Source organism: Scophthalmus maximus, chromosome 11 (assembly GCF_022379125.1).
Source record: "Scophthalmus maximus strain ysfricsl-2021 chromosome 11, ASM2237912v1, whole genome shotgun sequence".
NCBI classification, from domain to species: Eukaryota; Metazoa; Chordata; class Actinopteri; order Pleuronectiformes; family Scophthalmidae; genus Scophthalmus; species Scophthalmus maximus.
The window spans coordinates 23,125,418-23,152,431 of record NC_061525.1 but is presented as its reverse complement, the minus strand read 5'-3'; the positions used below and the strand labels follow the sequence as shown (position 1 = coordinate 23,152,431).

Below are 27,014 nucleotides of genomic sequence, written 5' to 3'. Positions count from 1 at the left end.
TCTCTCTCTGTGTGTGTGTGTTTCTCTCTCTCTGTGTGTGTGTGTGTGTGTGTGTGTGTGTGTGTGTCTGTGTTTCTCTTTCTCTCTCTCTCTCTGTGTGTGTGTGTTTCTCTCTCTCTGTGTGTGTGTGTGTGTGTTTCTCTCTCTCTCTGTGTGTTGTGTGTGTGTGTGTGTATGCATGTTTTTCTCTCTCTCTCTCTGTGTGTGTGTGTGTGTTTCTCTCTCTCTCTGTGTGTTGTGTGTGTGTGTGTGTGTGTGTGTGTGTGTGTTCAGTACTGTGATATATGTCGTCATGTCGTCTCATGGTTGATTTCATCAGGAAAACAACACCGTCAATAGAGTTGAGGTCGGACACCAGACTGTTCATGATGAGGAGCAGGACAGAGATGCGGCACTGGTGATGATGATGATGATGATGATGATGATGCTGCTGCCTCATGTGAGTCCCCTCCCCCCTCCCTCCCCTCCTCTCTGTCTCCTTAATGCGGCATGAGGACGAGGGGAACTGGGCGACAAGGGCACCACGACGCGTTGACTTTATTCAAGCTCTAACTATGTTGTAACTTTTTCATAATAATTCATTTTTGTATTTATAGAATTGAGTCGTGGGAATATGTTCTGACTGAGCCTGTGGCGACTGAAGCCGTTGGACGCTGGTGAGTTATTTCATTTTGTGTCATGGGACTGGTTGATGTTATGTGTTCTCTGTGAACCCAACATGCTTCATATGTCATATTACATATATTCATGAATCAGGGGCCGAGGGGGTCGATGTCACTCTTTCTTCGTGTTGTCATAAAGCACTGCTCCACACTGCATCACAGGGATTCTCCTCTTCTGCAGTGCTGGACCAGTCAGAGCCAGGGTACAGTAGGTAGCATCTCAGAAGCTAATGCGGCTATGAACCGGTTTTTCAATATGATTATGATTGTTATCGACAAACTTCATGTGACTGCGTCATAAACAATGCAGCTGCGAGACGAGGTCACAGCACACAGATGTTGTTGTTGATGACAACACGTGTCACTCACACCTGAATCCTGCAGCGTCATATTCATCCTAATGTGGAAATATGTATTTGACTTTACAATGAGCAGATTTAACATGATAAATAAATCCGGGCACCATCGTGACAAGTTAGAGTGAGACAGCAGACTGTGTATGTCAGAATGTGTCACCACATTAAACTTAATAGCTTGATAAATTAATAAAATAACAACAAAATATATACATATGAATTTGCCAAATATTGTCTTTAGTCTTATTCTTCAAGTGATTAATAAATAATTAAATGTAATTGCAAACAATCAACTGGAAAAAATGGAATTATACGGAATTTGAATTTAATTAAAAAACTTTATTTCGAACATTTTTGAAAAAGAATTGGAAGAGTAAATATATGTGAATACATAATAATATAATATAAAGAATCAAAAATTATATTCCTGCTGTTTTACATCACAGCCTTTCACAATATAATATACATTTAATAAACTGTACATGTCCATCGTACAATTCATAATTATTCTGCTTTACGTTACAATTTCCATTTTTGATTTAAAATTGTTTTGTTTCCTAAACATTCAACTGATGACAGAGCAGAAATGTCTCATTGGCCAATCAAAGCAATTTGTCAATTTATTGATCAAATGAAAAGTGCTTCACAATATGAAGAAAGATCTACAAAAGACTGAAGATGAGTCCGAATGACTGCAGCTCTGTCTGTCGGTCACCAGCTTGTGTCAGTGATTATTCAGCAGATCAATAATATATTTAGTTTTAACTTGGGGTTCCTCTGCCCTCAAGTGGCCTTAAGAATCAATCAGACCTGATCGATCAGACCACAGATGCTCAGTGTCTGATCTGATCTGAGCCTTTAGGAGTTCACCAGCTGCCACAGAGTTAACAAAGAAAAAAAGAAAAAAGAGGACAGATATCAATAGCTTTACTTCCGGGACGCCGGGGCCGGCTGTAGGATATAGGACAGAGTGGGAGCTCTGTGCTTCTTTTCTCATCGTCTCTGTAGACCAGTTCAATTCAATTCAATTCAATTTTATTTGTATAGCGCCATATCACAACATACATTGTCTCAAGGCACTTTACATAGTGAGGTCAATATTACAATATTACAGGGAAAACCCAACAAATCCCACAATGAGCAAAGCACTTGGCGACGGTGGAGAGAAAAAACTCCCTTTTAACAGGAAGAAATCTCTGACAGAACCAGACTCAGTTGTGGGCGGTCATCTGTCTCGACCGGTTGGGGTGAGGAGAGAGAGGAGGAAGAGAGGAGAGGTGGGCAGAAAGAGGGTGGGAGGAGAGACAGTAGGAGAGAAGAGAGAGAGAGGACAGTTGTACAACCGCCGCTGTAATCTCTACCAGACTGATACTTATAATTAAAAAATACAATTATGTTGTTGTCATTATATAGTGATGATATTAATATTAATATTAATAATAGCAATAATAATAATAATGACGGGTTTGGGTCCTGCAGCTCTGGGGTCAGAGATACACTAGGAGAGATAGAAAACACAAACAGGGTTAGTGACATATACTGTAAACATATCGGGGGATGGGGGGGGTAGTATAACAGTTGCTTTAATTTCTACCAGACTGATACTTATAATTAGTGAAAACTGATACTTATAAATACAATGATGTTATTAATAATAATGATAGTAATAATAATAATGACGGGTTTGGATCCTGCAGATCTGGGGTCAGATCTACTAGGGGAGAGAGAAAACAGAGTTAGTGACATGTAATGTAGATACATGGGGGCAGAGAGAGAGAGAGAGAGAGAGATTGAAAAGGTGGGAGAAGGAGAGAGATATAAAGGGAGAGAAAGAGGGAGAAGGAGAGAACGGGAGAGGGAGAAAGATGCTCATGATATAAGTTCCCCCAGCAGTCTAGGCTTATAACAGCATAATAAAGAAATGGTTTATTAAACACCTGAGCAGTTCTAACTATAAGCTTTATCAAAAAGGAAGGTTTTAAGTTTAACTTTAAATGTAGACAGGGTATCTGCATCCCTGACACAAACTGGGAGCTGGTTCCAGAGGAGAGGAGCCTGGTGGCTGAAGGCTCTGCCTCCCATTCTACTTTTACAGACTCTGGGAACCACAAGTAATCCTGCATTTACAGAGCGAAGTGATCTATTGGGATAATATGAAACTAGGAGCTCTGTAAGATATGATGGAGCTTGATTATTAAGGGCTTTGTAGGTTAGGAGCAGTATTTTGAATTCTATTCTAAATTTTACAGGAAGCCAATGCAGAGATTCTAACACTGGAGAAATATGATCTCTTTTTCTAGTTCCTGTCAGAACTCGAGCTGCGGCATTTTGGATTAGCTGGAGGCTTTTCACAGACTTATTGGGGCATCCTAGCACCAGTGTGACTTTAACACACCTGTGCAGGTACAAATACTACAGCATTAAAATACAGCTAGCACCGCGGCTAGCTACAGTAGCATATAAAGTTATCCTACAATAATACAAATTCTGTGATTCATATTAAGAATTGACTACTGCGCATGCGCGCAACAATGCCAACTTCTTCCTCGCGGTCTTTTATTGAAATCATAACAGTGACAGAGGGGTTCTTGAAAAAACATAAATGAAGTTTATCAAAGTAAGTACTCATCGACTCGTCTTAGTGGGGAACAATCCTGCGCAACATGTAGTTTAGACCGTTCGGTCTGAGCGGATTTAAGACGATGCGGAAGTGACCGGGGGGGAGTATCCTCTCGCTTCGGGTCCGCCGCCGCCGCCGCGCGGTGTGTAACTCATTATTATTATTAGAACATCGCCTTTGAAGGAGTCGGTTGTTGTTGTTGTTGTTTTTGTTGTTGTTATTGTTATCGGGGGGAAACTGACATGTCAGTCGCTGTTGTCGCTGTTGTTCGCAGGAAACAATAAGCTGCCGTGAAATGTGTCGTCTTCGCGACGGGACCGTTAGCGGCGCGCGCCGGACCGAGACAAGTGAGTGGCGGGGGGGGTCGACACTCCTGGAAGAGCCGGTACCGACTCCACACGGTCCAACCGGAGACTAACATCTCACTCACCAACATTATATTAATACATGTGTCTCTGTGTATAGATGTACAACACAGTTGTACAGTAGTGGACAGGTCATTCACTTCCGGTCGGTAACGGATCGGGCTCCTTGTTGTTCTGTTCTGGTTCTCCGCTGCAGCCGTGGTTCCGGGCGGAGTCTCGCTGCGCCGCGGGCCGCAGAGAGTCCGATGAACGCGCGTGTTCGCCGGGGACAGTCCGCCGCAGCGACATGGCCGAGGAGCGTCCTCCAGGCGCGTGGTGAGTTCAATGTCTGCGGGAACACACGGTACAGGGACACTCGTTCCTCTTGACAACGAACACTGAGATGAACATCAACGTGTTCCAGCTGTTATCTGGTCGCAGTGTGCCAGTCAAACATTGTTCTTCTGGTTCTGGATTTATATCTTTATGATGGTCTGTGGAGCTTTTTATTCAACCCTCCTGTCTGTGTGCTCGCCTGCCACACCCACTCCAGACCACTGATGTGCTGATGATGCTGAACCAGCAGGAATATGCTTTTGCTTTATTGCCGTTGAGGTGTCGACAGGTTATAGTTTATAGGTTAAGGCACATTTCTTCTCCTCAAATAGCCGCACAGCGCATTTTTTGCAGTAGGTACGGTGGCCCCGTGAGCTCACAGCACTGCACCACAAGAAAACACATGCAAATATAGAAAACACAAGCTAATTAAGAAAAAAACATCTTCATCACTTTGACAACATACACTCAGCATTTTACAAAACACGCTGCAATATAGACCGCAACGAAACGGAAGTGTTTCCAGAGGACACATTAAAAGTGATGCACACGTCTGGACACGCTTTGTTGTTGCCGCGGATTTTGTTCTCTTTCCGTCAGTGGTTTTGGAAAATTAGATAAAAAGTAAAGTGATTTTGATTTATTTTAATATTGTGATCACGTGATTCAGAGACGTGTGCGTCACTTTTTTGTGTCCTCTAGAAACACTTCCGTTTCGTTGCAGTCTATTTGCAGCGCGTTTTCTAAATGCTTCTCATGTGTTGTCAAATTGATGGAGATGTTTTGTTTTTTTTAAATTTGCTTGTGTTTTGTCTATTTGCATGTGTCTTCTTAAGTTGCAGTGCTGTGAGCTCTCAGGGCCACCGTAGGTTAGCAATTTTGGAGAGAGATTGTTTTGTAGTTGATGTTTTCACTGCACTGGTCGGGACTCGAACCCGCAGCCCCGGGTACGGGACTCCGACACGATAGACCACGAGGACCAAAACCCCTGATTCGTAGCATCTGTCGCTAGCACGTCTCTTGCGAAGTTGCGGCGTGATGTTTACAAACCGGACACACAGTGTTGTAAGGTGTGGTCCGCACCATTTTTCACCACCGACCGCAAGGAAATATTTGCTTGGATTAAAATCGGTCACTGCCCCTTTAAGGAGCATTAACAGATGGACCCACTTCTCATGTTTCTTCTTCCAAACCTGAACCTCAGATCAATAATGACTGTAAGCGGAGACTCGTGAGGCCTCTTTTAACTACGGCAACTGTGTCGTCTTGTCTGTGCCCCTATGAAGGAAAAGAAAGGATTTAGATCTACAGTATGTATTTTTGAAAGAAGTCGTAAAAAAATGTTTTCATACGCACCTGTAACGGAAAATTGATGCAGTTGGATCAGGAAGACGGAGACCGTGAAAGTATTAAGAGCCGTTACACAGATCAACAAGTGGTCAGTGCATGGAGTCCCAAAACAGCTGCCTATCTCCCGTGTCTGTGGGCGTATTAAGCTTCCTTACAATATTGTTGTCATAACGTCTCTGTAAATTTAGGACAAAGGGCAACCCACCTTTCAACTACACTAAACAATCTAAGAGTCGGCACAGACATTTCCATAACAGCACCGATTAAATTATCAGAGGGTAACAGCTCATAACGAAATATTTCCCCGTGATGATTTTTGTTTGTTGTCCAACCTGAGTGGGCGACCCACCGTGATGTCAGCCGTTGGTTTGTTAGCTGCTGGCTTTTTCAAAACCGGGCGTAGATTTGGGGGTGTGGTCTGACTGAGAGCTAGTCCACTGCCAGCCCACCTACACCTGCAACCATGCGATGATTTGACGGAGCAGCTGTCAATCACGCTGTCGCCACGGCCACGCTACGGTGCTTCATTGTCCGCAATTTTCAAAATAAAATATCATGTTGTATTGAAGAAGACTTGAAACTAGAGATTGAGCCATAAACTCCTCAGGAAAAGTTTTACTGACATTATAAATCAAGTAATAGGTAGAGTCATGTTCTCATAGAGTCCCCCTCTGCTGGTCAGTACAGAGAATCCAGGCTTCAGGCACTGTTTCCTTTTCCGGAACCGGTGACTATACATCCCATTTTTAATATACAGTCTCTCGTCCAAACCCAAACACATTGTTTTTCGTCTCTACGTTTTAGGTTGCCGTGGGTGACAGTCCGTCACGAGTACATTGGCCTCAGGTCCTTCCAGGTCACATCCTTCACATCAGTTCAAGAGGTCAAACAGTTACTCTACGAGGAGACGGATCTCCCGGTTAAAGAGCAACGGCTGATTCACAATGGGAGAGTGGTGAGTGTGAAAAATGTGCAGTTTGAGCACTTTCTAGGTAAGAATCTTGTACCTTGGAGACTGCAAAAGAAATGCAAATAATTAACGACAGCAAATACATACCGTCTGCTCACTGTGTTCATACACTGCGACTTTTCAGAACTCGTGTCACTCTCAAACAATAGAGGCATTGTGGCAGGGCACAGGAAAAAGACACTGTAAAGCAATGTTACGGTTTCATACTGCCGCCATTTTGTTCAAACCAAAGATAAAATTCTAAGAAAGTTTGGTATGAAAATTGCCAAGTAAACACACTTACAAAGAATGTAGGGCTCCTATAAAAGGGTCGGTCAATTCTATAAGATTATTATGATTCTTCTATCTATCTATCTATCTATCTATCTATCTATATATCTACATCTATGGTTAAGGATTCTGTCCTTCCATCCGTCTGTATCTTTACTACCCAGTGTTGGAGTAATTCCGTGTAATCAAATATCTTGAATCACTTCGCTGGAACATTGTGACTCTGGCTGTGGTCAACATGACGAGGCATCTCCTCATCACAGTGTATTACTGGAGCTGACCCCATGTCTCTGGGGCTCAGCTGATGGACAGCACCAGGTGGTGGTCAGTGCTTGGCAGCCCCCCCTGATCTCATATGCAAAATTTAGCTGCAGAGCCACACCTACGAATAAAGACCACATACTGTTACACTACAAGGTCAAGTCCTACACTCCAGAGGATCAAATGAGCATTAAAGTCTTGAATTCTTAAGCCAGTTTTCCAGTAAAAAAAGATTTTAATCAATGTAAGTCTAGGTTTCGTATCATATGCCTGTTCTGCCTCATGCAATTAAAAGCTGTGCTGCAGTCTGACTGATAAGGCACCGGGCCAGACACTGTACTTAGCAAGAGGAGTGGTACTGTTTGCTAGTTCTTTCCCCCAGAGTTTCACGAGCATCATTTATTTCAAACTTAATTTCGGAAAAAACCATTGAAGCCTCTTAATGCAATAAAACAATTGATTCCAGGAGACAAATTGAGACAGAACTGCTGTACTAGTGTACATACATCTTTGTTAGGAGAAGAAATGTCCAGCCAAAGGTCTCTCATAGAGACCGACCCATATATCTGTGGATATTAGTCTTTCACAGACATATCGGTCGATATATTTAGAACACCAACAGATATATATATATATATATATATATATATATATATATATATATATATATATATATATATATATATATATATATATATATATATATATATACACACACATATACCGGGGGGAAATAATCGACAGAAATCATTTTCTATCTCCATATCAACCCCCTCTAGCTGGATGACGGCGTGCAGATCGGGACCTTGGTGCCCACAGGAAGCCCAGAAGTGTCTATCGCGTTGGAGGGAAGAGGCCTTAAAGGGGGAGGTAAGGACGAAAACCACTGCAAATAAATCAAAACAAAATAAACAATTCTTACAACAATGACTCACTGTACCTCTCTTGGCTTTCACAGGGAGGTTTGGACAGACGACGCCGCCACTCGTCGAGTTCTTGAAAGATATTCTGAGGAGGTATCCTGAAGGTGGACAGATTCTGAAGGTAAGTGTCAGGCTACACTATTTTTTCAAAGATTTTTTATCTTTTATTATCGGAAGTGACCTTATAGCCGAATGGTTAAGACTCAAAACACCTCTATAGTGACAACATGTGCTCAGATACAAGTCCCTATAGTCAATGTCAGACATTTTAGACGACAGAAACAGAAGAAAAACACTTTTTTGAGTGGGGGGGGACTTTAAGGTTCAATTGTGACTTGACTAAGAATCACAATCTATTCTAAGGCATCTCCAGGCTGATTGATTGGCCATTGATATAATTATCACATTATGTTTACTTTTCATCCATAATCACCGTTGTTGCTTTTTGTTTCATGTGAGTCAAAGAGACCCTGGTATTCATAATGATGGTTATGTTCAAGCAGTTACACAGATTCAGTATCGAGTTAGGGGTAGGGGGTTAGGGGGTTAGGGTTAGCCCTAACCCACAAAAACCCTAAAAAAAAACCCTAAACCCTAACCCACAAAAACAAAAGGGAAGAGTTTTATTTCGGGCTTTACTTGCTGGCATCAGCTATATTACCATACATGGTAGCAGCGTTGCCCACTTGACCAATCCACTCTGATGTTCTCATTTCACTCTGAGGCTTTTTAGATAATAGCATCCATTAAACTGGCGCATACAGTTACTTCTGCCAAGGCCCAACGGTACCGTTATAAATCCTCATTGAAATCTGCTACATCCAGCTTTTTATTTGGATCTGTACCAAATTGCACACAACTCATAGAAATCCATCCATTATCTGTACAGTTTTATCCTTTAATGGTCACGGGGGGCTGGCGCCAATCGCAGCTGACATTGGGCGAGAGGCGGGGTTCACCCTGGACAGGTCATCAGCCTATCGCAGGGCAACATACAGAGATTCGCACGTATTCGTAGTATTAAAGCCCCAGGGTTTAATTTTTGTAATTTTCCGGCGGCATCTTGTGGTAAAGTTGCAAACCGCAACACACTGAGCGACTGACAGGGGACACTTTATGGTGGCGCACTGCTGATTCTATTTCCGGTTTCCAGCAGCGTCTGAAAAGTCGACGCGAATGCAAAGTATTCTCGACCGTTTTCTGCAACAACCGTATTCAACACGATAAATAAACTGATATCACTGAGTATTTGTTGTGTTGTTACTTTGAAGGAGCTGATTCAAAATGCGGAGGATGCCGGAGCCACAGAGGTCAAGTTCCTGTACGACGAGACGGAGTACGGAGTGGAGTCGCTGTGGTCACCTGACATGGCTCAGCATCAGGGTTAGTAGTTAGTAACTCGCTTAGCACCGCAGGGTAACGCAGATGTTCAGTGACACTGTGACACTTCAACTGGTGTTGGCAGGTTTCTGTCCTGCGTAAGTGTCATTCAGCAGCTGTTCTGTCGCTGATCCTCTGAGAACAAGGGAGAGGGATTATTAAAATACCTTCACTCAATTATTGTGCCCTTACTGAAAACACCTTATTTTTGGATTATTTCTATTTACTGATCTGACTGTAACTTGATTTGTGCTGCAGCGTCAGCGTTGTACGTCTACAACGACGCCGTGTTCACTGGGGAGGACTGGAACGGGATTCAGGAGATCGCCAGAAGCAGGAAGAGAGACGACCCTTTGAAAGTGGGACGATTCGGGATCGGATTCAACTCCGTGTATCATATCACAGGTGAGCTTTGTCTCCAGATGTGACTCATAATTTACTGACAATACATATATCAGTAAATATACAGTCTTGTCTACACACAATTATATTTAGAAAACCAAAGGTTCTGAAAGAAAAAGAAAGGAGGTTGCTTCTGGAAAAATGACCAATGATTGTTTCTTGCAGATGTTCCCAGTATATTCAGCGGAGACCAGATCGCCATGCTGGATCCTCACCAGACTCTGTTCGGAGTGAACGAGTCCGGACAGTGTTGGAACCTGAAGACGGACGTCAAGGAGATCACGGAGCTGGCCGACCAGTTCGCTCCCTACACCGGGATGTTCGGCAGCTCGGAGAAAACCGTGCGGGACGGCAGCTTTCCGGGAACGCTGTTCCGCTTCCCGCTGCGCGCGAAGCCCTCCCAGCTCAGCGGCAACATCTACAACAAGGAGAAGGTGCTGGAGCTCTTCGAGTCCTTCAAGGCAGACGCGGACACGGTGCTGCTCTTCCTCAAGAGCGTGCAGAGGATCTCGCTGCACGTGCGCGAGTCCGACGGCACGGAGCGCGTGTTGTTCCAGGTCACGGCCACGGAAAACACCGACGATAAGTCGGAGAGACCGAACGCGCTGAAGACTCTGGGTCAGGCGATAGACGGCTACGGCAACGGCGTTCCCGACTCCACCGTCACGTGCGTCACCTACCAGGTCAACATCGAGACTCAGGACGAAACGGCCAAAGAGACTCAGAGAACCACGTGGCTGGTTTGTAACGGAGTCGGGGGGAGGGGCACGTGCGCCGAGCTGGACTCCCTGGCCGACGATTTGAAGTTCATGCCCACCATTGGCATCGCCCTGCCTCTCACTCAGACCAACGGGGAGGACGTGGGCGCCACGTCGGGCTTTTCGGGGCGGGCGTTTTGCTTCCTGCCTCTTCCCCCCGGCGAGGAGAGCGAGACGGGGCTCCCGGTGCACGTGAGCGGCTTCTTCGGCCTCACGGACAACCGCCGGAGCATCAAGTGGCGGGAGGTGGACCAGTGGAGGGATCCGGCCGCTCTGTGGAACGAGCTGCTCATCGTCACCGTCATCCCCAAGGCGTACTTCGCGCTCATCACGGAGACCATCAGAAGGGTGCAGACCAAAAAGGACCAAGACTTCCCGCTGTCCCCCGCCGGGACCTACGAGGCCTGGCCCAACCCGAAGCAGGTCAAGTCCCGCTGGAAGCCCGTCCTCCAGCCACTGTTTCACGACCTGCTGCAGCAGGAGGTCATCTTTTCCCTCAGCGAGGGCTGGATCCGGGTGGACCAGGCCGTGTTCTCCGAGCTGGACACGGACGAGGACATTGCAGAGACGGTGATCAACTACCTCCAGAGCTCAGGGACGCAGGTGGCAAAGGTGCCGGCTGCCGTGGACTCCGTGTTGGCCGCCTACGTGGCTGAGTCCGCCGAAGTGAGGAAGGTGACGCCGTCTTTGTTGCGGCAGGCGATCAGGAAGTGCAAACACAAAGGTCCCGCGCAGGAGAAGCTGCAGCTGCTGGAGTTCGTGCTGAGCGACGCCAGTTACGGCGACCTCATCGGACTGGAGCTGCTGCCGCTGCAAGACGAGACGTTCACATCATTTTCGTCTTCAGTCGGTGATAAGGACGCCATTTACATCGCGTCTGAGGAATACCCCAGGTAGAGAGTGAAGTTTTATATGATTTGAATGTGTGAAAATAATATAGTATAGTATTTACCTGAAATAACCAGGACTTTCAGCACTTACTCCAATTTTCCACTTAATTCTAACAGGTGTAGCCTGGATGATTTTAAATAAAAAAATTAATTCATTTACATCATTATATTTTACCCTCAACCCTGACTTTTTTTTTTTCAATATTCTGAAAAATGTGTTTGTCTTTAACATTAAGTCATTGAAAGATATTAACGCTGATTGTTGATATTTTATTTCACTGGTTTATTGGAGCCTGGTGACTTGTCATCAGTATTTGTTGACAGGAATTTTTCAACAATAACACACATGTAAAACATTATTTTTTTATTTTTCTTCGTCCCAAGGTCTCTGTTTCCAGGACTTGAGGGTCGGTTCATATTGGAGAGCATCAAACCGTCGGTGATGGACAGTTTGAAGAAAGCAGCCAAAACCAGAGGTAATACAACATGTAATCTATGCAAAGTATGATTTACAGTAGAGTGTAAAAATGTAAAACTGAAAGTGAGTGGGCCTCAGTCCATGTGACGACCGTGTGGTGTTCAGCCATATTATAGTAACGCCGGGTCGTCTTACTGCTGCAGTGGCCAGCAGAGCGTTACATCTGGTAACCTGCTGACGGACACTTTAGGAGTGAGAGGCAGGAAGGAGAAGAGAGAGTGAGTGTGCTGTTTCACGGAAGAGTCGTTTTCGTGCCACATATTCTACTTGATTCACAAGATCACATGCCGAATGTCCTCACTGCAAACACAGGCCGTGAGCCAAGCAGGAAATGTGCTTTTTTATGGCGCACCACCATAAAAATAGAGGATATATTGTAATTTAACACGTGGCACAAATTTTTCTTGATTTTCTGTAAAGCCCTGCATTTCGCTGCATTTTTTTCAAAATTGTGATTACAGAGAATACAGCCTTCAGGCACTTCTGCATTGGCTTCAGACCCGGTGACTACGTCCATTTTTATATTCAGTCTATGCTCGTGACTCTCGACAGTAACTCTCCTTTACATATTGCAACAGTGGAACACAGCCATCATTATTATTGTCTTTCGCTTATTACAACAAGTGAAAATTCCCAATTTTTTTTATACAAATGAGACAAAGAAAGCATATAAGATGAATTCCAGCTCATTAAAATGTGTCACTTGATATTACAGTGCAACAGTATCTTTGGGGCTGTTCAGGTAGGTATTTGAGATGATGTGTGAGATATTAAATCTGTTTACTACTGACCTAAACTAATGCTTTGCTGTAAAGGAGGACCATGATAACTGCAAACTCATGACGATTACAGATATATGCGGGACAATAAACAATAATTCACCTATTTAGATTTGGTGAAATTCTATTTCAATAAGTTTAACACATTCAATCATCATCATCATTCTGACATATTTTATAGAGCATTCATGGTGCACTTTACTTGTGTTTTTACTAGTTAAAAGGTCCTTTTGTTTTCCCTGGATCGAAATGTTACGATTGACATGATTTGTGTGATATGTAACAAACTGTATGTGTGTGTGTACAACATGGTTTATGAAAAGTGTTTGCATGGTTTGCATCATCAATCTTGAATGTTGAGTATGAATACTAATTATTTATTTTCATTGGTTTGTTTTAAACTGCTGAGGTACTCTGATTAAAAAAATTGCAATTGTTAAGACAATTTGACAATTTTCCAAAATTCCTGCAATGTTTTTACTCCTTTTAAAATGGTATTTATCAGACTATTGTGTAGCCTCATTAACATGACATCTGCCTGAGAAAACCCTGTTGCGCTGACCTATACCTCAAAAGGTGAAGCGGCTTGCATTTTTCCTTTCAGAGAATTGATCCCTGTAGTTGCTGCATCGTTTAACAACAACAACAAACCTGTGTCAAAAAGAATGACTAAAGCAATTTACAGTTTCTCTTTTTATTCAAACAGGACGACCCTGCACTCAGCTGCAAGTGCTGAACCCGGACCGATCCGCTCGACTCATCAAGGAGATCCTGTCGACAGCCTGGCCAACGAGGGACTTCACCGTCCAGTGGGAACCTGGGAACAGAGAGTTGAAGCATCCGACAGTTTCCTGGCTGAAGGTTATTTGGAAGCATCTCTACATACATTTCGCTGATGACCTGAGTACATTTGAAGACATGCCTTTGATCCCATGCATGCCACTCGAGGAGGGCATGGACGTAGTGAAGCTTCTGCGTCTCAAAACACCATCCCCAATAATTCTCGTGGATGAAGAAGAGGCTCCACTTTCTGAAACCCTTCTCGACATCATGGAAAGGCTTGGGGGAGTCGTTATAAAAAAGCTGGATTCCTGTTTGCAGCACCCTCTGCTGAAGAATTACATCCATGCGTCCTCTCCTGGTATGCTCTTGCAAATCATGAATAGACTGGCAACACAACGACTATCTAGCCACGTCTCCTCTTTCTCAGTCAAAGAGAAGATTGCACTCAGAAACTTTCTCGCAGGACTGTCTGACATTACAGCGAAGGAGAAGCATACCCTGCTCGAACTTTCCATCTTTGAGAAAGTGGGGACCTGCTCTGAAGGTGCCTCAACATTCACATCACTGAGAGGAGCTAGAGCTTTACACCACAGAGCCAAGTATCCACCAGACGTGAAGTTATCTGTCAATCTTGTGAGTTGCTCTGATGAGGAATCAATCCGCCTCATCAAGATGCTGAATGTAGAACAGGTGAAAACAACAGAATGTTTGAAATTCATTATTCAGGATATTGAGAGGGGGTTCTACACAGCAGACGAGATAACCCAAATCATGCTCTGGGCGCTAAAAAATCTGGCCTTTTTAAAGAATGAAAACTCATTTGTGATTGGATGGCTTTCTGCCGTTAAATTTATTCAGCTGCCCGGTGGGAATTCAGTCAGAGCCTCCGATGTGTTTGATCCTGAGCTGGAGATTCTACAGAATCTCTTCTACATGGAGGAGAAAATCAGGTTTCCCACAAGTGCGTTCACGTCTTCCGCCGATATTCTACATTCACTGAGGCAACTGGGACTGAGAAATGAAGTGCAGCTCAGTGAAAAAGATATACTGCACGTGGCAAAGAAGATAGAGGAGTTACAAAGCAGCGATGAACCTGAGTGGGATCTCATAATCAAAAAGGCAAAAACACTCCTGCAGATACTCAACAGACAAACCAAGCTGGTGAAATCAGCTGATGCTCAGACATCATTGCTAAAGCTGAAATGGGTACCTGTCTGCAAGGAAAGACCCCTAACTTACCCTAAGTCCCTCGCCTGGGTTGGAGATACTCTCAATATCTGCTCTTTGTCTGAGATGTGCGACATATCCCATGCAGTTCTCGTGGGATCTTCAGTAGCGCTGGTTGAACATACATCTGCAGGGATGAAGAAAGCACTGAAACTAACTGTTGAGCCACAGGTGGATCAGGTGTTGCAACACCTGAAAGCAGTGAACGACTGGCATAAATCTCAAGCATTCACCACGGAGGATTGGTATCAGTTCCAGCAGATCTTGTTTGAGATTTATGCTTTCATGCAGGCTCATCTTGGGGACGCACGAGAAGCAATGAAATCACTGGCCTTCGACTGGGTGTGGACAGGGAAGACGTTCTCATCACCTGGCCACACTGTCCTGAAACCCCTCCCTGATCTAGACTTGCAACCTTACCTGTACTCCCTGCCAAAGACAATCAGAAAGTTTCACAAGCTTTTCAAGTTTTGTGGTTCAGTCGAAGAAGTTGTCCCGAGCCACGTGTTTGAAGTCATCAGCACCATCCGACAAAGATGTGAAGGAGAGATTACCAAGGAAGAAAGCAAACGCGATATCTTGCTTTTGATCAACATCCTGAGATGGCTGTACAACAATCAGATAACTGTGGACGCTGACATGCATGTGCCGATTCTTTGTTACAAGGACCCAAGCAAGTTAGCCATGAAGCCCATTCAGGAATGCACCTACTGTGACATCAAGGTCGACGATCTGAATGACTTGCTCGAGGATGCGTCAGAGCCCATTATATTAGTCCACGACGACATCCCCATGAAAACTGCAGAGTGGCTGAAGGTCCCGTGTTTGAGCACAAGGCTGATAAACCCGGAGAACCTTGGCTTTGAACAATCCGGCCAACGAGAACCTCTAACAGTAAGAATAAAGAACATCTTGGAGGAATATCCATCTGTAGCAGACATTTTCAAAGAGCTCCTCCAGAATGCGGATGATGCGAGTGCAACAGAGTGCAGTTTCCTCATCGACATGAGAAAAAACTCTGACATTCGCGAGAACCTCCTTGACCCCGGCATGATCGTTTGCCACGGGCCCTCCCTGTGGTCTTTCAACAACTCTGTATTCTCAGACACAGACTTTCTAAATATCACAAGGCTAGGTGGATCAGTGAAGCGATGTGAAGCAGACAAAGTGGGCAAGTTCGGCTTGGGCTTCAACTCCGTTTATCACATCACTGACATCCCCATCATCATGAGCAGAGAGTTCATGATCATGTTTGATCCAAACATCAATCACATCAGCAAGCACATCAGAGACGGGTCAAACCCAGGGATCAAAATCAACTGGAGCAAGCAACAGAAACGTCTGAGAAAATTCCCCAATCAGTTTAAACCGTTCATTAATGTCTTCAATTGTCAGCTCCCTCTAGCTCAGGACTCCCCCTACAAATACAATGGCACACTGTTCAGACTGCCATTCAGAACAGAGCAGGAATCCTCAGTGAGTGAAATCAGTAGTCTGTACTACAACACCACAGACATCTATTCCCTGGTGGATGAGTTCAGCATATGTGGCCATCGGTTCATTCTGTTCACACAACATGTTGGAAGTATGGTCTTGAAATACCTGAAATACGAAGAACCAAATCCAGCAGGAGCACAAGATGTCGTGGCCATCAACAAAAGTGTGTGGTCGTGCAAAGCCTCATACGGACCGCTGAGTATCCTAAAATCTGCAGCAAAGCTTATGAAGAAAGTAGCAAGCACCAACAAGGTACCTGCTGACGTTCCCAAGTCTGGCTGCATCATACGCATCATGGTAGAGGAGTTTCACAACGTGTTCAAGCGCATTGTCGATCTCCACTCCCCACTGTTCAGAGGTTCAGAGGAAGATCCTAACCAGTACTTTGAGATGGCTGCTAAAGGAATTCAGACGAGAAGACTCACAGACGAAATGCCCCAAAAGGCAGTCGAGGTCACTAACTGGCTCATTTGCTCATGCATGGATGCAACTGAAGCACTCAAGTTTTCCCTCAGTGATAGTGGCAAAAGACTTGGACTGGTGCCTTGTGGGGGAGTGGCTGTTCTTCTCTCTGAGGAAGAGAATCGCAAATGGACAGTGAAGACAAACGCCACACCGGTTGGAGAGGTGTTTTGTTACTTACCTCTCAGAATCAAAACAGGCTTGCCAGTCCATATTAACGGCTGCTTCGCTGTGACTTCCAACCGCAAAGAGATCTGGAAGACCGACACCAAAGGACGATGGAATTCTGTTTTCATGAGACATGTCATTGTCCAGGCTTACTTGGCAGCACTCACGATGCTACGTTCAATGGCTGAAAGTGGAGAACTGCTCAACTACAGCTATTACGCAGCATGGCCAGATCCAAGTCAGGTGCATGATGACTTCACACTGATCAGCCAGGGTATCTACCAAGAGATTGCCAAAGGAGGTGACAGTGAGCATGCAAAGGTGTTCTCAGATGGAAATATCTGGGTGTCAATCAAATACGTGAGATTTCTTGATGATGCCTTGCTCTGCAGGCCAGACATTGGTCCTGCCGCTTTCAAGATATTCCTGAAATATCTCAAGAAGAGTGGTGCACAAAACCTCTGTGCCGTTGAGCTGCCCGACTGGGTGAAGGAGGGCTTTGATGATGCTGGATGTAAAGGGAAGTTGATAGAAAACACCCTGACAGAGAAGCAGTTCTTCTCAGATGTCTTTTTCCCTCACATCCAGGGAATCGACAGAGAGCTTCGAGATCCCCTGATGCATTACGTCTTGAATGAGAAACTGGAAGATTTTGCATCGATTCTCAGGGATACCCCTTGCATTCCATGTTCTGGTGCCAACAAGGAACTGGTTTTGCCCTCCAGACTCATTCATCCAGAGGGAAGAGTCGCTAAACTCTACAGCACAGATGATGGAAGATTTCCTGAAGGGACCTCTAAAGACTACTTAAACCCTGTGTGTTTAGTGAAGCTGGTGCAGTTAGGCATGGTCAAAGATGACCTGTCATGGGAGGACCTGATTGAACGTGCTCAGTCCGTTAGCCATCTCAATGAAAGTGATCACGCAGCTGCATGCTTTCGTAGCAGTATCCTACTCAGTCTAATCGACGAGAAGCTGAAGATGAGAGAGACGGCCCCAGCCGAGCTCTTAGAGAAGCTACACGACATCAAGTTCCTTCCATTCCTGACGAGGCCTGCAGGGTTCTCACTACCATGGCATGGAAACAATTTTTCCCCGACAACAATGTTCTCTGCTGGAGAACTTTTCACAACTGAACACCAGGACATAATGTGTCTGATGAAGCCGATCCTGAATGAGAATTCCCCATCCTTCAAAGGCTGTGGTGCAATGTCATTGGCTGTAAAAGACTGTCTTGGTCTAATAAGGAAGCCGTCAGTTGGACTTGTCATCAGTCAGCTCAAGAAACTGTCTGAATCCTTTGATGGTGTCACACTGTATCAGGAAAACATAACAAATGCTTGTTACAAGTATCTACACGAGGAAATGCTACAGGATGAGAATGGAAAAGAACACATAACCGAGGAACTAAAAGCGTTCACCTCAATTCTGGTGGAGAACACATATGTCAATCCCTCCAAAGTGGCATTCCACCTGAATTTTGATGCAGCTCCACACCTTTACCAGCTCCCGAACAAATACAGGAACAGCTGTCGTGAGCTCTTTGAAAATGTTGGGGTACAGCCAAGTTTTACAGTCGAGGATTTCTCAGCCGTTCTCGAAACTGTGAAGCAGGAATGTGGGCGAAGGGCACTGACGGAGGAGAACTTCCAGCTGTGTCGCAGGATTATTAGTGAAGGGATATGGAGCTTGATACGTGACAAGAACCAAGAGTACTGCCAAGCGAACTATGGGGGGATCATGTTACCCGACTCCAGTCTGACCTTGCAGCAATCAAAATCACTATGCTACAATGACTGCCCTTGGATCAAAGTCAGAGATTCTTCCGTGAAATACTGTCACGGGGATATACCGAGAGAGGTTGCTGTGAAACTAGGAGCAGTCCCAAAACGTCACAAAGCCTTGGAGAGGTATGCCTCCAATGTCTGTTTCAGTCCTCTCGGGAGTGAGTTTGGACAGAAAGAGAAACTCACAAGCAGAATTAAAAGCATCCTCAGTGCTTACCCATCAGAAAAAGAAATGCTAAAAGAGCTGCTTCAAAATGCAGACGATGCCAAAGCTACGGAAATCTTCTTTGTTTTTGATCCGAGGACACACCCCACAGACAGAGTTTTTGATGATAAGTGGATCCCAATGCAAGGCCCTGCGCTCTGTGTATATAACAACCAGCCGTTCACGGAGGATGATGTCAGGGGTATACAGAATCTTGGAAGAGGAACAAAAGAGGCCAATCCAGGCAAAACTGGTCAGTATGGTATAGGATTCAACTCTGTCTATCACATCACTGACTGCCCCTCCTTCATCTCAAACAATGACATTCTGTGCATATTTGATCCTCATGCACAGTTTGCACCCGGGGCTACATCTGTGAGTCCTGGGAGAATGTTCAGAGACTTGGACTCTGACTTCAGATCTCAGTTTTCAGATGTTTTGGATCTTTACTTGGGAGCTCACTTCAAGTTAGAACGCAGCACAATGTTCAGATTCCCCATTCGCTCTACAGACATGGCAAAGACCTCAGAAATCAGTTCGGTCCCTGCATCAGACAGGATGGTGCAAAACCTTCTGGATAAGCTCAAAACTGATGGCGCAGAGCTTCTGATGTTCCTCAACCACATGGAGAAAATATCAATTTGTGAAGTTTGTAAGGCTTCGGGGGATCTAAAAGTGCTTTACTCTGTGACCGCCAAAATAACAGATGGTGATCGGCTGAAACGCAAACAGTTTCATGCCTCAGTCATTGACAGTGTGACCAAAAAGAAGCAGCTCCCCGCTATCCCAGTCCAACAGATAACCTACACCATGGACATAGAGGACACTGACGGTAATTTGACCACATGGATGATCTGCAACCGGTCCGGCTTCCCCGACATCGAAAATGTCTCAAAAAGTGTGATCTCAGCTCACAAAAATGAAGACATAACTCTGTTTCCACGCGGAGGAGTCGCTGCATGTGTAACCCACAACTACAAAAAACCCCACAGAGCCTTCTGCTTTCTGCCCCTCTCTCTGGAGACCGGCTTGCCTTTTCATGTAAATGGGCATTTTGCTCTAGACTCTGCCAGAAGAAACCTATGGAGAGATGACAATGGAGTAGGGGTAAGGAGTGACTGGAATTATAATTTGATGACATCGCTGATAGCCCCTGCCTGCGTGGAACTGCTGATTCAGCTCAAGCGCCGATACTTCCCAGGCCCTGATCCCACCATGACTGTACTCCAAGGAACTCCACTTCACGTCGTTAAAGATACATTGCGGAAATATCTGTTCTTCTTCCCAGCCAACAGACTTGACATACAGCCAGACTGGTACTGCCTTGTTAAAGCAGTCTACAACTGTGTCCACGCCGACCTGAAGCGCCTGCTTCCTGTGGTCCGAGCAGCACAAGTTGACAACTCTGACATGCACTCTGTCATTTATATTTCATGGGTGAATACATCCACAGCAAACAAAGGCAGAGCCTTTTTTGACAATCTGTTACAAGATGAGCTTCAGCACTTGAAAAACACAGAGTACAACATCACATCAAGGAAGTCTGTGGCAGAGAATGTCTACAGGCTGAAAACCCTGCTCCTGGACATTGGTTTCAACCTGGTCCACAGTTGCGATGACACGGCAAATCTCTACTTCTGTCTGGAGGACGCAGGGATACCAGTCAGTTATGTAACACCAGAGGACGTCCGCAACTTTCTTCACACTTTCTCGTCACCGGACACTTCTTGCCATGTTGGAAAACTCCCCTGCCGTCTCCAACAGTCCAACTTCAAGCTAGTTCACAACCTGAAAATTCTGTTTGACTACTGCTTCAAAGACATAGAGGTAGATGACGTCAAAATTGAGGGCTTGCCTCTGTTGATAACAATGGACAACATGCTTCAGGTATTCGATACCAAGAGAGCAAAGTTCCTGACACCACATCATGAGCTAATATCATCAAGGAAAGAAATGTTCATGAATTCATTGTACATCAGGTACAGCAACATCCTGATGAAAGCAGGAGCTGCAAAGATCTTCGACATAAGCAGCTTTGGTGACCTACTGGGGTCCGTTCTGCCAAGAGAGTATCGAACAAAGATCCCTGTAAAGTGGAGAGACACATTTGCAAGTGAATCTTGGCTGAAGAATGTGTGGAACTTCATCAGTGAGAACATCGCTGTGAAGGAGGATCAGGTGGACATCAAACTGAGTTTTGACACAATGCTTGACATTCTGAAAGACTGGGCACTGCTCCCTGGTATCAAATTCATGGCCAGAGAAAAGATAGTTGTCCCTGAGCACGATGTGCTTTTACCTCTGAGCTTAATGAACATTGTCCTATTCCCACATGGCCAAAATGACAAAGTCTTTCACACCCTCATGAAAGCAGGGTGCATTCAGCTGGCACTGAACAAAATCTGTGTCAAAGAGAATCCCATTGTGCCCTTTCTGGCACACCACACTGCAAACATTGAAAGTCCATCGAGTGTTCTGAAAGCTGTAGAGTACATGATTCAGACGTCTGCGTTCAAAGCAGCAAACCTAACTGACAAGGACTTTGAGGCTCTTCTGTTGTATTTCAACTGCAACCTGGCTAACCTCACGCAGCAGGACATACAGAGCCTAAAACTCCTCCCGTGCTTCAAGTCAGTAAGTGGGAGATACATAAGCATTGCAAACTATGCAGCAAACTATGTACTTGCAAAAAGCATTCCTACTGCAGACATAGAGAAATGGGCTCACACAGCCTCATTTGCCTTCCTTGCTGACAGTCCACAGCTGAAAGAACTGTACACCTTCCTTGGCTGTATGCCCATTGATGACGTAGAAATCTACCTTCAACATCTCCTGCCAAAGTTTGAGAGTTTTTCCTATGATGCCAAAGTTCAACACGTAGTCTACTTGAAGGAGACACTTTTGTCAATGGAAGAATCGTGCAAGATAAAAGATCAGCTCTATGAGAAGCTGGAGGGACTGTCATTCATCTTTGACTACTCAAACAGACTCCGACCAACCAAGTTCTTCTACGATGAGACGGTGAAGGTATTTGAAGTTATGCTTCCTGCAAAATCTTTCATACCAAGTGACTTTTTCAAGAAAGTTGAGCAAGTGTCAAAACCAAAGAATGGCACGCTGTTGCTCACCTCGTGGATAACCTTTCTGAGAAAGATTGGCCTCAAACATGAAATGTCCCAGCAGCAAGTTCTCCAGTTTGCAAAAGAAGTCAGCATAAAAGCCCAGACAGAAAACTGGACAAAAGAAAAAGTGCAAACTATTGTCGATGTTCTCTTGAACCATATTTTCAAAGAGAGGACAGATCTGTTCCAGGGTGCATTTCTCAAGGAGCTCTCAATGATACCATTCCTGTGTCCTGAGAGAGCACCAAAAGAACTCATCAAGCTCCATTCGCAGTACCAAGAGATGACTGGCACACTTCCTCTGATTCGCTTCAGTGGGTCGCAGGTGAATCCAAAATTCAAGCAAACAGATATCATTCACTTGCTTTGGACATCCTGCCCCATTCTGCCAGAGAAAGCTACTCCATCAAGCATAAAGGACCAGGAAGGGAGCACGCTCACTGGACAGGAACAACTCGACCAAGTGCTGAACGTGTTAGGTGTCAGTTTGGACCCACCACTGGAGAAAGTAATAAGCAACTGCAAGAATATCTGCAACATATCCAGTCCAGATGATGAAATGGTGAAAACCAGGAACAAAGTGTTAAAGTCCACCTATGAGTTCCTCAATGCAGATAAAAGAGATTTCCGTCACCAGCTACGCGGGGTGACGTTTGTCATGGTTGAAGATGGCTGGAAGTTGCTGAAACCTGAAGAGGTCGTCATTAATTTGGACAACGAATCCGACTTCAAACCTTACTTGTACAAACTGCCTCTGGAACTTGGTACCTATCATCAACTCTTCAAACTCCTCGGCACAGAAGACGTTGTTTCAACTAAACAGTACGTTGAAGTGCTGTGGCGAATTTTCAGAAGTTCCGAGGGCAAGCAGCTCGACCCAAATGAGATGAGAACTGTGAAAAGGGTTGTTTCAGGATTGTTCAAGTCGCTCCATAATGATCCAGTGGAAATCCGCAAAGATCTAGAGAGTCTCAGAGATTTGTTATTTTATTTGCCAAGTCATGACGGCAGATTAGCGAAATCCAGTAGTTTAGTGTTTGATGATGCTCCACACTACAAGAGCAGGATTCAGGGAAACGTTGGAGTTCAGATGCTTGTGGACATGAGCCAGTGTTATCTCGGCAAAGATCACGCCTTCCACACAAAGCTGATCATGCTACTCCCACAGAAACTAAGGCCGCGACTGTTGAGCAGCATTCTCGAAGAGCAACTCGATGAGGATTCCCCAAAAATGTGCCAGTTTGGAGCTCTTTGCTCACTTCAGGGTCGCCTTCAGCTGTTGCTGTCGTCAGAGCAGTTCATCACAGGACTGATCAGAATAATGAAACACGAGAATGACAATGCATACCTCGTGAATGAGGAAAAAGCCATACGTCTCTGCAAAGCACTTTGTGAAGGACTCAAAGTGTCTTGTTTTGAGAAACTGCAGACAACATTAAGAGTGAAAGGATGCAGTCCCATCCAACACAGCCGCAGTGAAACACTTGCCTTCCTCAAGAGGTACGGGACGGCTGTGATTCACCTCTACATCCAGCATTCAGACAGCAGAGACATTAACTTTCTGTTGGCACTTGCCATGACACTAAAGTCTGCCACAGACAACCTGATTTCTGACACGTCCTATCTAATCGCCATGTTGGGCTGCAACGATATCTATAGAATCACAGAGAAGTTGGACAGCCTCGGTGTTAAGTATGACGCAACAGAGCCTTCAAAACTCGAGCTGCCCCTCCCCGGAACCCCCATCCCAGCTGAGATACACCACACGCTCCTCATGGATCCAATGAATGTATTCTATCCAGGGGAATATGTTGGTTACCTTGTAGACTCAGAGGGAGGAGACATATACGGGTCCTACCAGCCGACGTATACATACGCCATCATTGTTCAAGAAGTAGAAAGAGAGGAGGAGAAAAACACAACCTTCCTTGGAAAATGCTTCCAGATCGACATTGGATACAGCGAATACAAAATAGTCAGCTCCCTTGACTTGTACAAATTCTCAAGACAAGATGAAAGCACCAATGCACGAGACACCAGTGCCCCGTCAACTCCCACAAGTCCGGACAGTCGTTCTACTGGTCCGCGAATGGCCCCTCCTCTTTTTGCTGGTAAGGAAAACCTCAGACCCCCCACTCAAAAACAATCACCAAAAAAGATCAAGCTCAATGCACTGCCTGAGATCCTGAAAGAAGTGACCTTAGTAATCGAACAAGCGTGGAAACTTGCGGAAACCGAGAGAAAGAAGATAATCCGCCGATTGTATCTCAAGTGGCATCCGGACAAAAATGCCGAGAACCTGGACATTGCCACAGAAGTCTTCAAGCACTTGCAGAGCGAGATCAGCAGGATGGAGAAACAGTCTTTGGCTGATCAACAAAATACTGACAGAGCTTCCAGGAGATCCTACTCCTCATCGTCAGCACGCTTCCAATCAGAGAAGTCCTCGTTTCAAAGGTTTTATTCGTCTTGGAACCAAGAAGCAACGAGTCACAAGTCAGAAAGGCAGCAGTTCAGGGAACATTACAGCTATGCAGGTTCGTCACATTCCCATCGTTTCTTTGTGCCCCCGACGTTCAAGACAGTTGGAAACCCCGTGGAAGCCCGCAGGTGGCTGAGGCAAGCCAGGGCAAACTACTCTGCTGCTCGCAACGATCTCCATAAGAATGCCAACGAGTGGGTTTGTTTCAAATGCTACCTGGCAACAAAGCTTGCACTGATAGCTGCCGACTACGCAGTCAGAGGGAAGTCAGACAAAGACGTAAAACCAACTGCCCTGGCTCAAAAGGTGGAGGAGTACGGCACCCAGTTGACGGGCCTGGCCAACGACGTGAAGATTCTGGAAGGATACGGCGTGGACAGCCTGAGAACTCGCTACCCGGACCTCCTGCCTTTCCCACAGATTCCCAACGACAGATACACGTCTGAGGTGGCGATGAGGGTGATGGAATGCACCGCACGAATCATCATAAAGCTCGAAACTTTTGTGCAGCAAAAAATATAACGCAACCACGAAACTGCCGTATGCAAAGATCCTCTGTGGAATAGAGGGACACCCTTGGCTGGGTGCAATACAGAATCACGTTTATCAATTAAAATAAAACTGAAGTATCCAGCCGCCAGCTTGTGGTACAAATGCAGTTTCTACCTGTGATGGTGCAGTTGTGGCCCCATGCACAGGAAATAAATGTATGGCTCCCATAACCCACTCAGCTGTTTCAATAGAAATCTGCAAATGCTGTACATACAAATGCCTCAGCAATACGTTTGTTTACCAAAGTCCCCATATAAGGAACCCATTAGCTCTGAGTTGTAATGAGTTACACTAAAAATATGCTGCTTTTTTTACTTTATCTTTTATAAAACATATATATATACATATATATTTTCTTGCTACAGAAAACCAGTCGAGTGTACTTAAAGGTTGTGCTTGTGATGAAGAAATAGAGCAACTCTCACTGTCAATACGGCGATTGCTGTCATGCAACGTGTCCTATTTGCAAAGGCAAGGAAACACAATCGTGTTTGTTAAATTATTCTTTTTTTAAATGGTTAATTTCATATAATTTCTGTAAATTTGTAAATTTTCTGTAACATACAAGTAGCCAGTCACTGGTTTATGGACGAAGCACTTTTTTGAAACACCTCGTGTATCCGCACTTGCACTCGTACAGCGCTTATGTCGCTCCAGCAACTCGGGAGAATCCAACTGTGAATGGAAAAACTCTTTATGTTACTTTAAACGCAACTTTTAAGAAAATATTTTGTTATGGCTATGTGAAAATATTAGTTGTTCTCCACACAGTAACATTTTATTACCCGTTCATATGAATGACTTTTATTTTTAGCAGTGTTTGGGGCAGTTGAGTAGGACTGTGATAGAATAAAGAGCCATATTTATGCTATAATAGGGGAGAAACAACCCCTAATATGTTAACTTTTGTCAGCATGAAACCATGTCCATATTTTTTTGGGGGTAATTCTTCTGGTTTAAGGAACACGGAACAGCACCGCACGGAACAGCACCACACGGTGGCGCTTGTGTGTTTTTATAGCTTCATTTACCTTTTGATTTAAAGGACTATACACACACGGAGACCACATCTTGTAAGTGACATTTTGGAAAAAAAATAATATAAAATGTGCTTCTTTGTTTATGTTGTTTTGTTACACCTCAGGGTTTGAGGGCGTCCCCTTGAATAAACCACGTTGCAGTTCCTTGTGTATCATACATGTTAAAGTACACTGTGCCATAGGAAGGCCCAATAAATACATGGTGTCACTTTTTGATTGTAGATTTATAAAAGACGGGACATTGAGAAAAAAAGAGTATGCAGTCTGTGATTTTTTTTATTTAAATGTCACTTTTATAAATTGTAATTTTTGATTTGCATAATTTTTTTAAATTTATTTCATATGTTGTCAATTTTACAAGCAGAGGTACTCATCTGTTAACTCTCAAGTGGAGAAATAGCAATCAGTTATAATTGAATTGATATTTGCATGAGATTGTCACAACCTGCAGGTTTTTACAGCTTAACACACACTTCCCGAAACCAAAATTCAGATTTTATGACAAAAATATTTGTAAAACATTGGGTTTGAAACGTGATGAACTCTCAGCTAGATCTGATATTGATGTAAATCATGCAAAAGCATTTGGCTTGCCATAACCACGCTAGTTGATACTGACACATGTATCATCATATGTTAGGCCACAGATATACACCAACAAAAATTCACATTGTTACCTCATGAGTAAGATCGGAAAGTTTGCTGTCATAGTTTTCTGATTTCCGGTGGTACAGCAGATTTCCTCCACTAGGGTGCACCAGAGAGCCATCAACGTGGTAAGAAAATGATCGTAATTGCCTCCGTCTCCATGGTAAAGCTTTAGTGCCCAGTAGTAAACAAGAGCTCATTGACCTTTAAAGTGATTATTATGAAAAAAATCGCCCGTCCTCTTGTCGTCTTTTTCTCCTTG

At 44.5% G+C, this 27,014-nt stretch overlaps 1 protein-coding gene across 4 annotated transcripts; it reads left to right on the top strand.

Moving 5' to 3' along the window:
* The first annotated feature begins 500 nt into the window (after window positions 1–500).
* On the top strand, window positions 501–26,315 carry sacs (sacsin molecular chaperone). 4 transcript variants are annotated; one of them, XM_035621684.2, is made up of 12 exons: window positions 501–656; window positions 3,913–3,985; window positions 4,200–4,318; window positions 6,473–6,623; window positions 7,949–8,039; window positions 8,128–8,213; window positions 9,364–9,475; window positions 9,731–9,877; window positions 10,040–11,525; window positions 11,907–11,998; window positions 12,716–12,742; window positions 13,486–26,315. In XM_035621684.2, exons 3-12 carry the CDS (start codon window positions 4,290–4,292, stop codon window positions 25,032–25,034), a joined length of 13,770 nt encoding a protein of 4,589 aa, XP_035477577.1. In that variant the 5' UTR covers window positions 501–656; window positions 3,913–3,985; window positions 4,200–4,289; the 3' UTR covers window positions 25,035–26,315. The 4 variants fall into 4 exon arrangements, with proteins under 4 accessions (XP_035477577.1, XP_035477575.1, XP_035477581.1 ...); XM_035621682.2 differs by lacking the exon at window positions 501–656 and having other exon boundaries at window positions 3,732–3,985; XM_035621688.2 differs by lacking the exons at window positions 501–656; window positions 12,716–12,742 and having other exon boundaries at window positions 3,732–3,985.
* The last annotated feature ends 699 nt before the right edge of the window (window positions 26,316–27,014 follow it).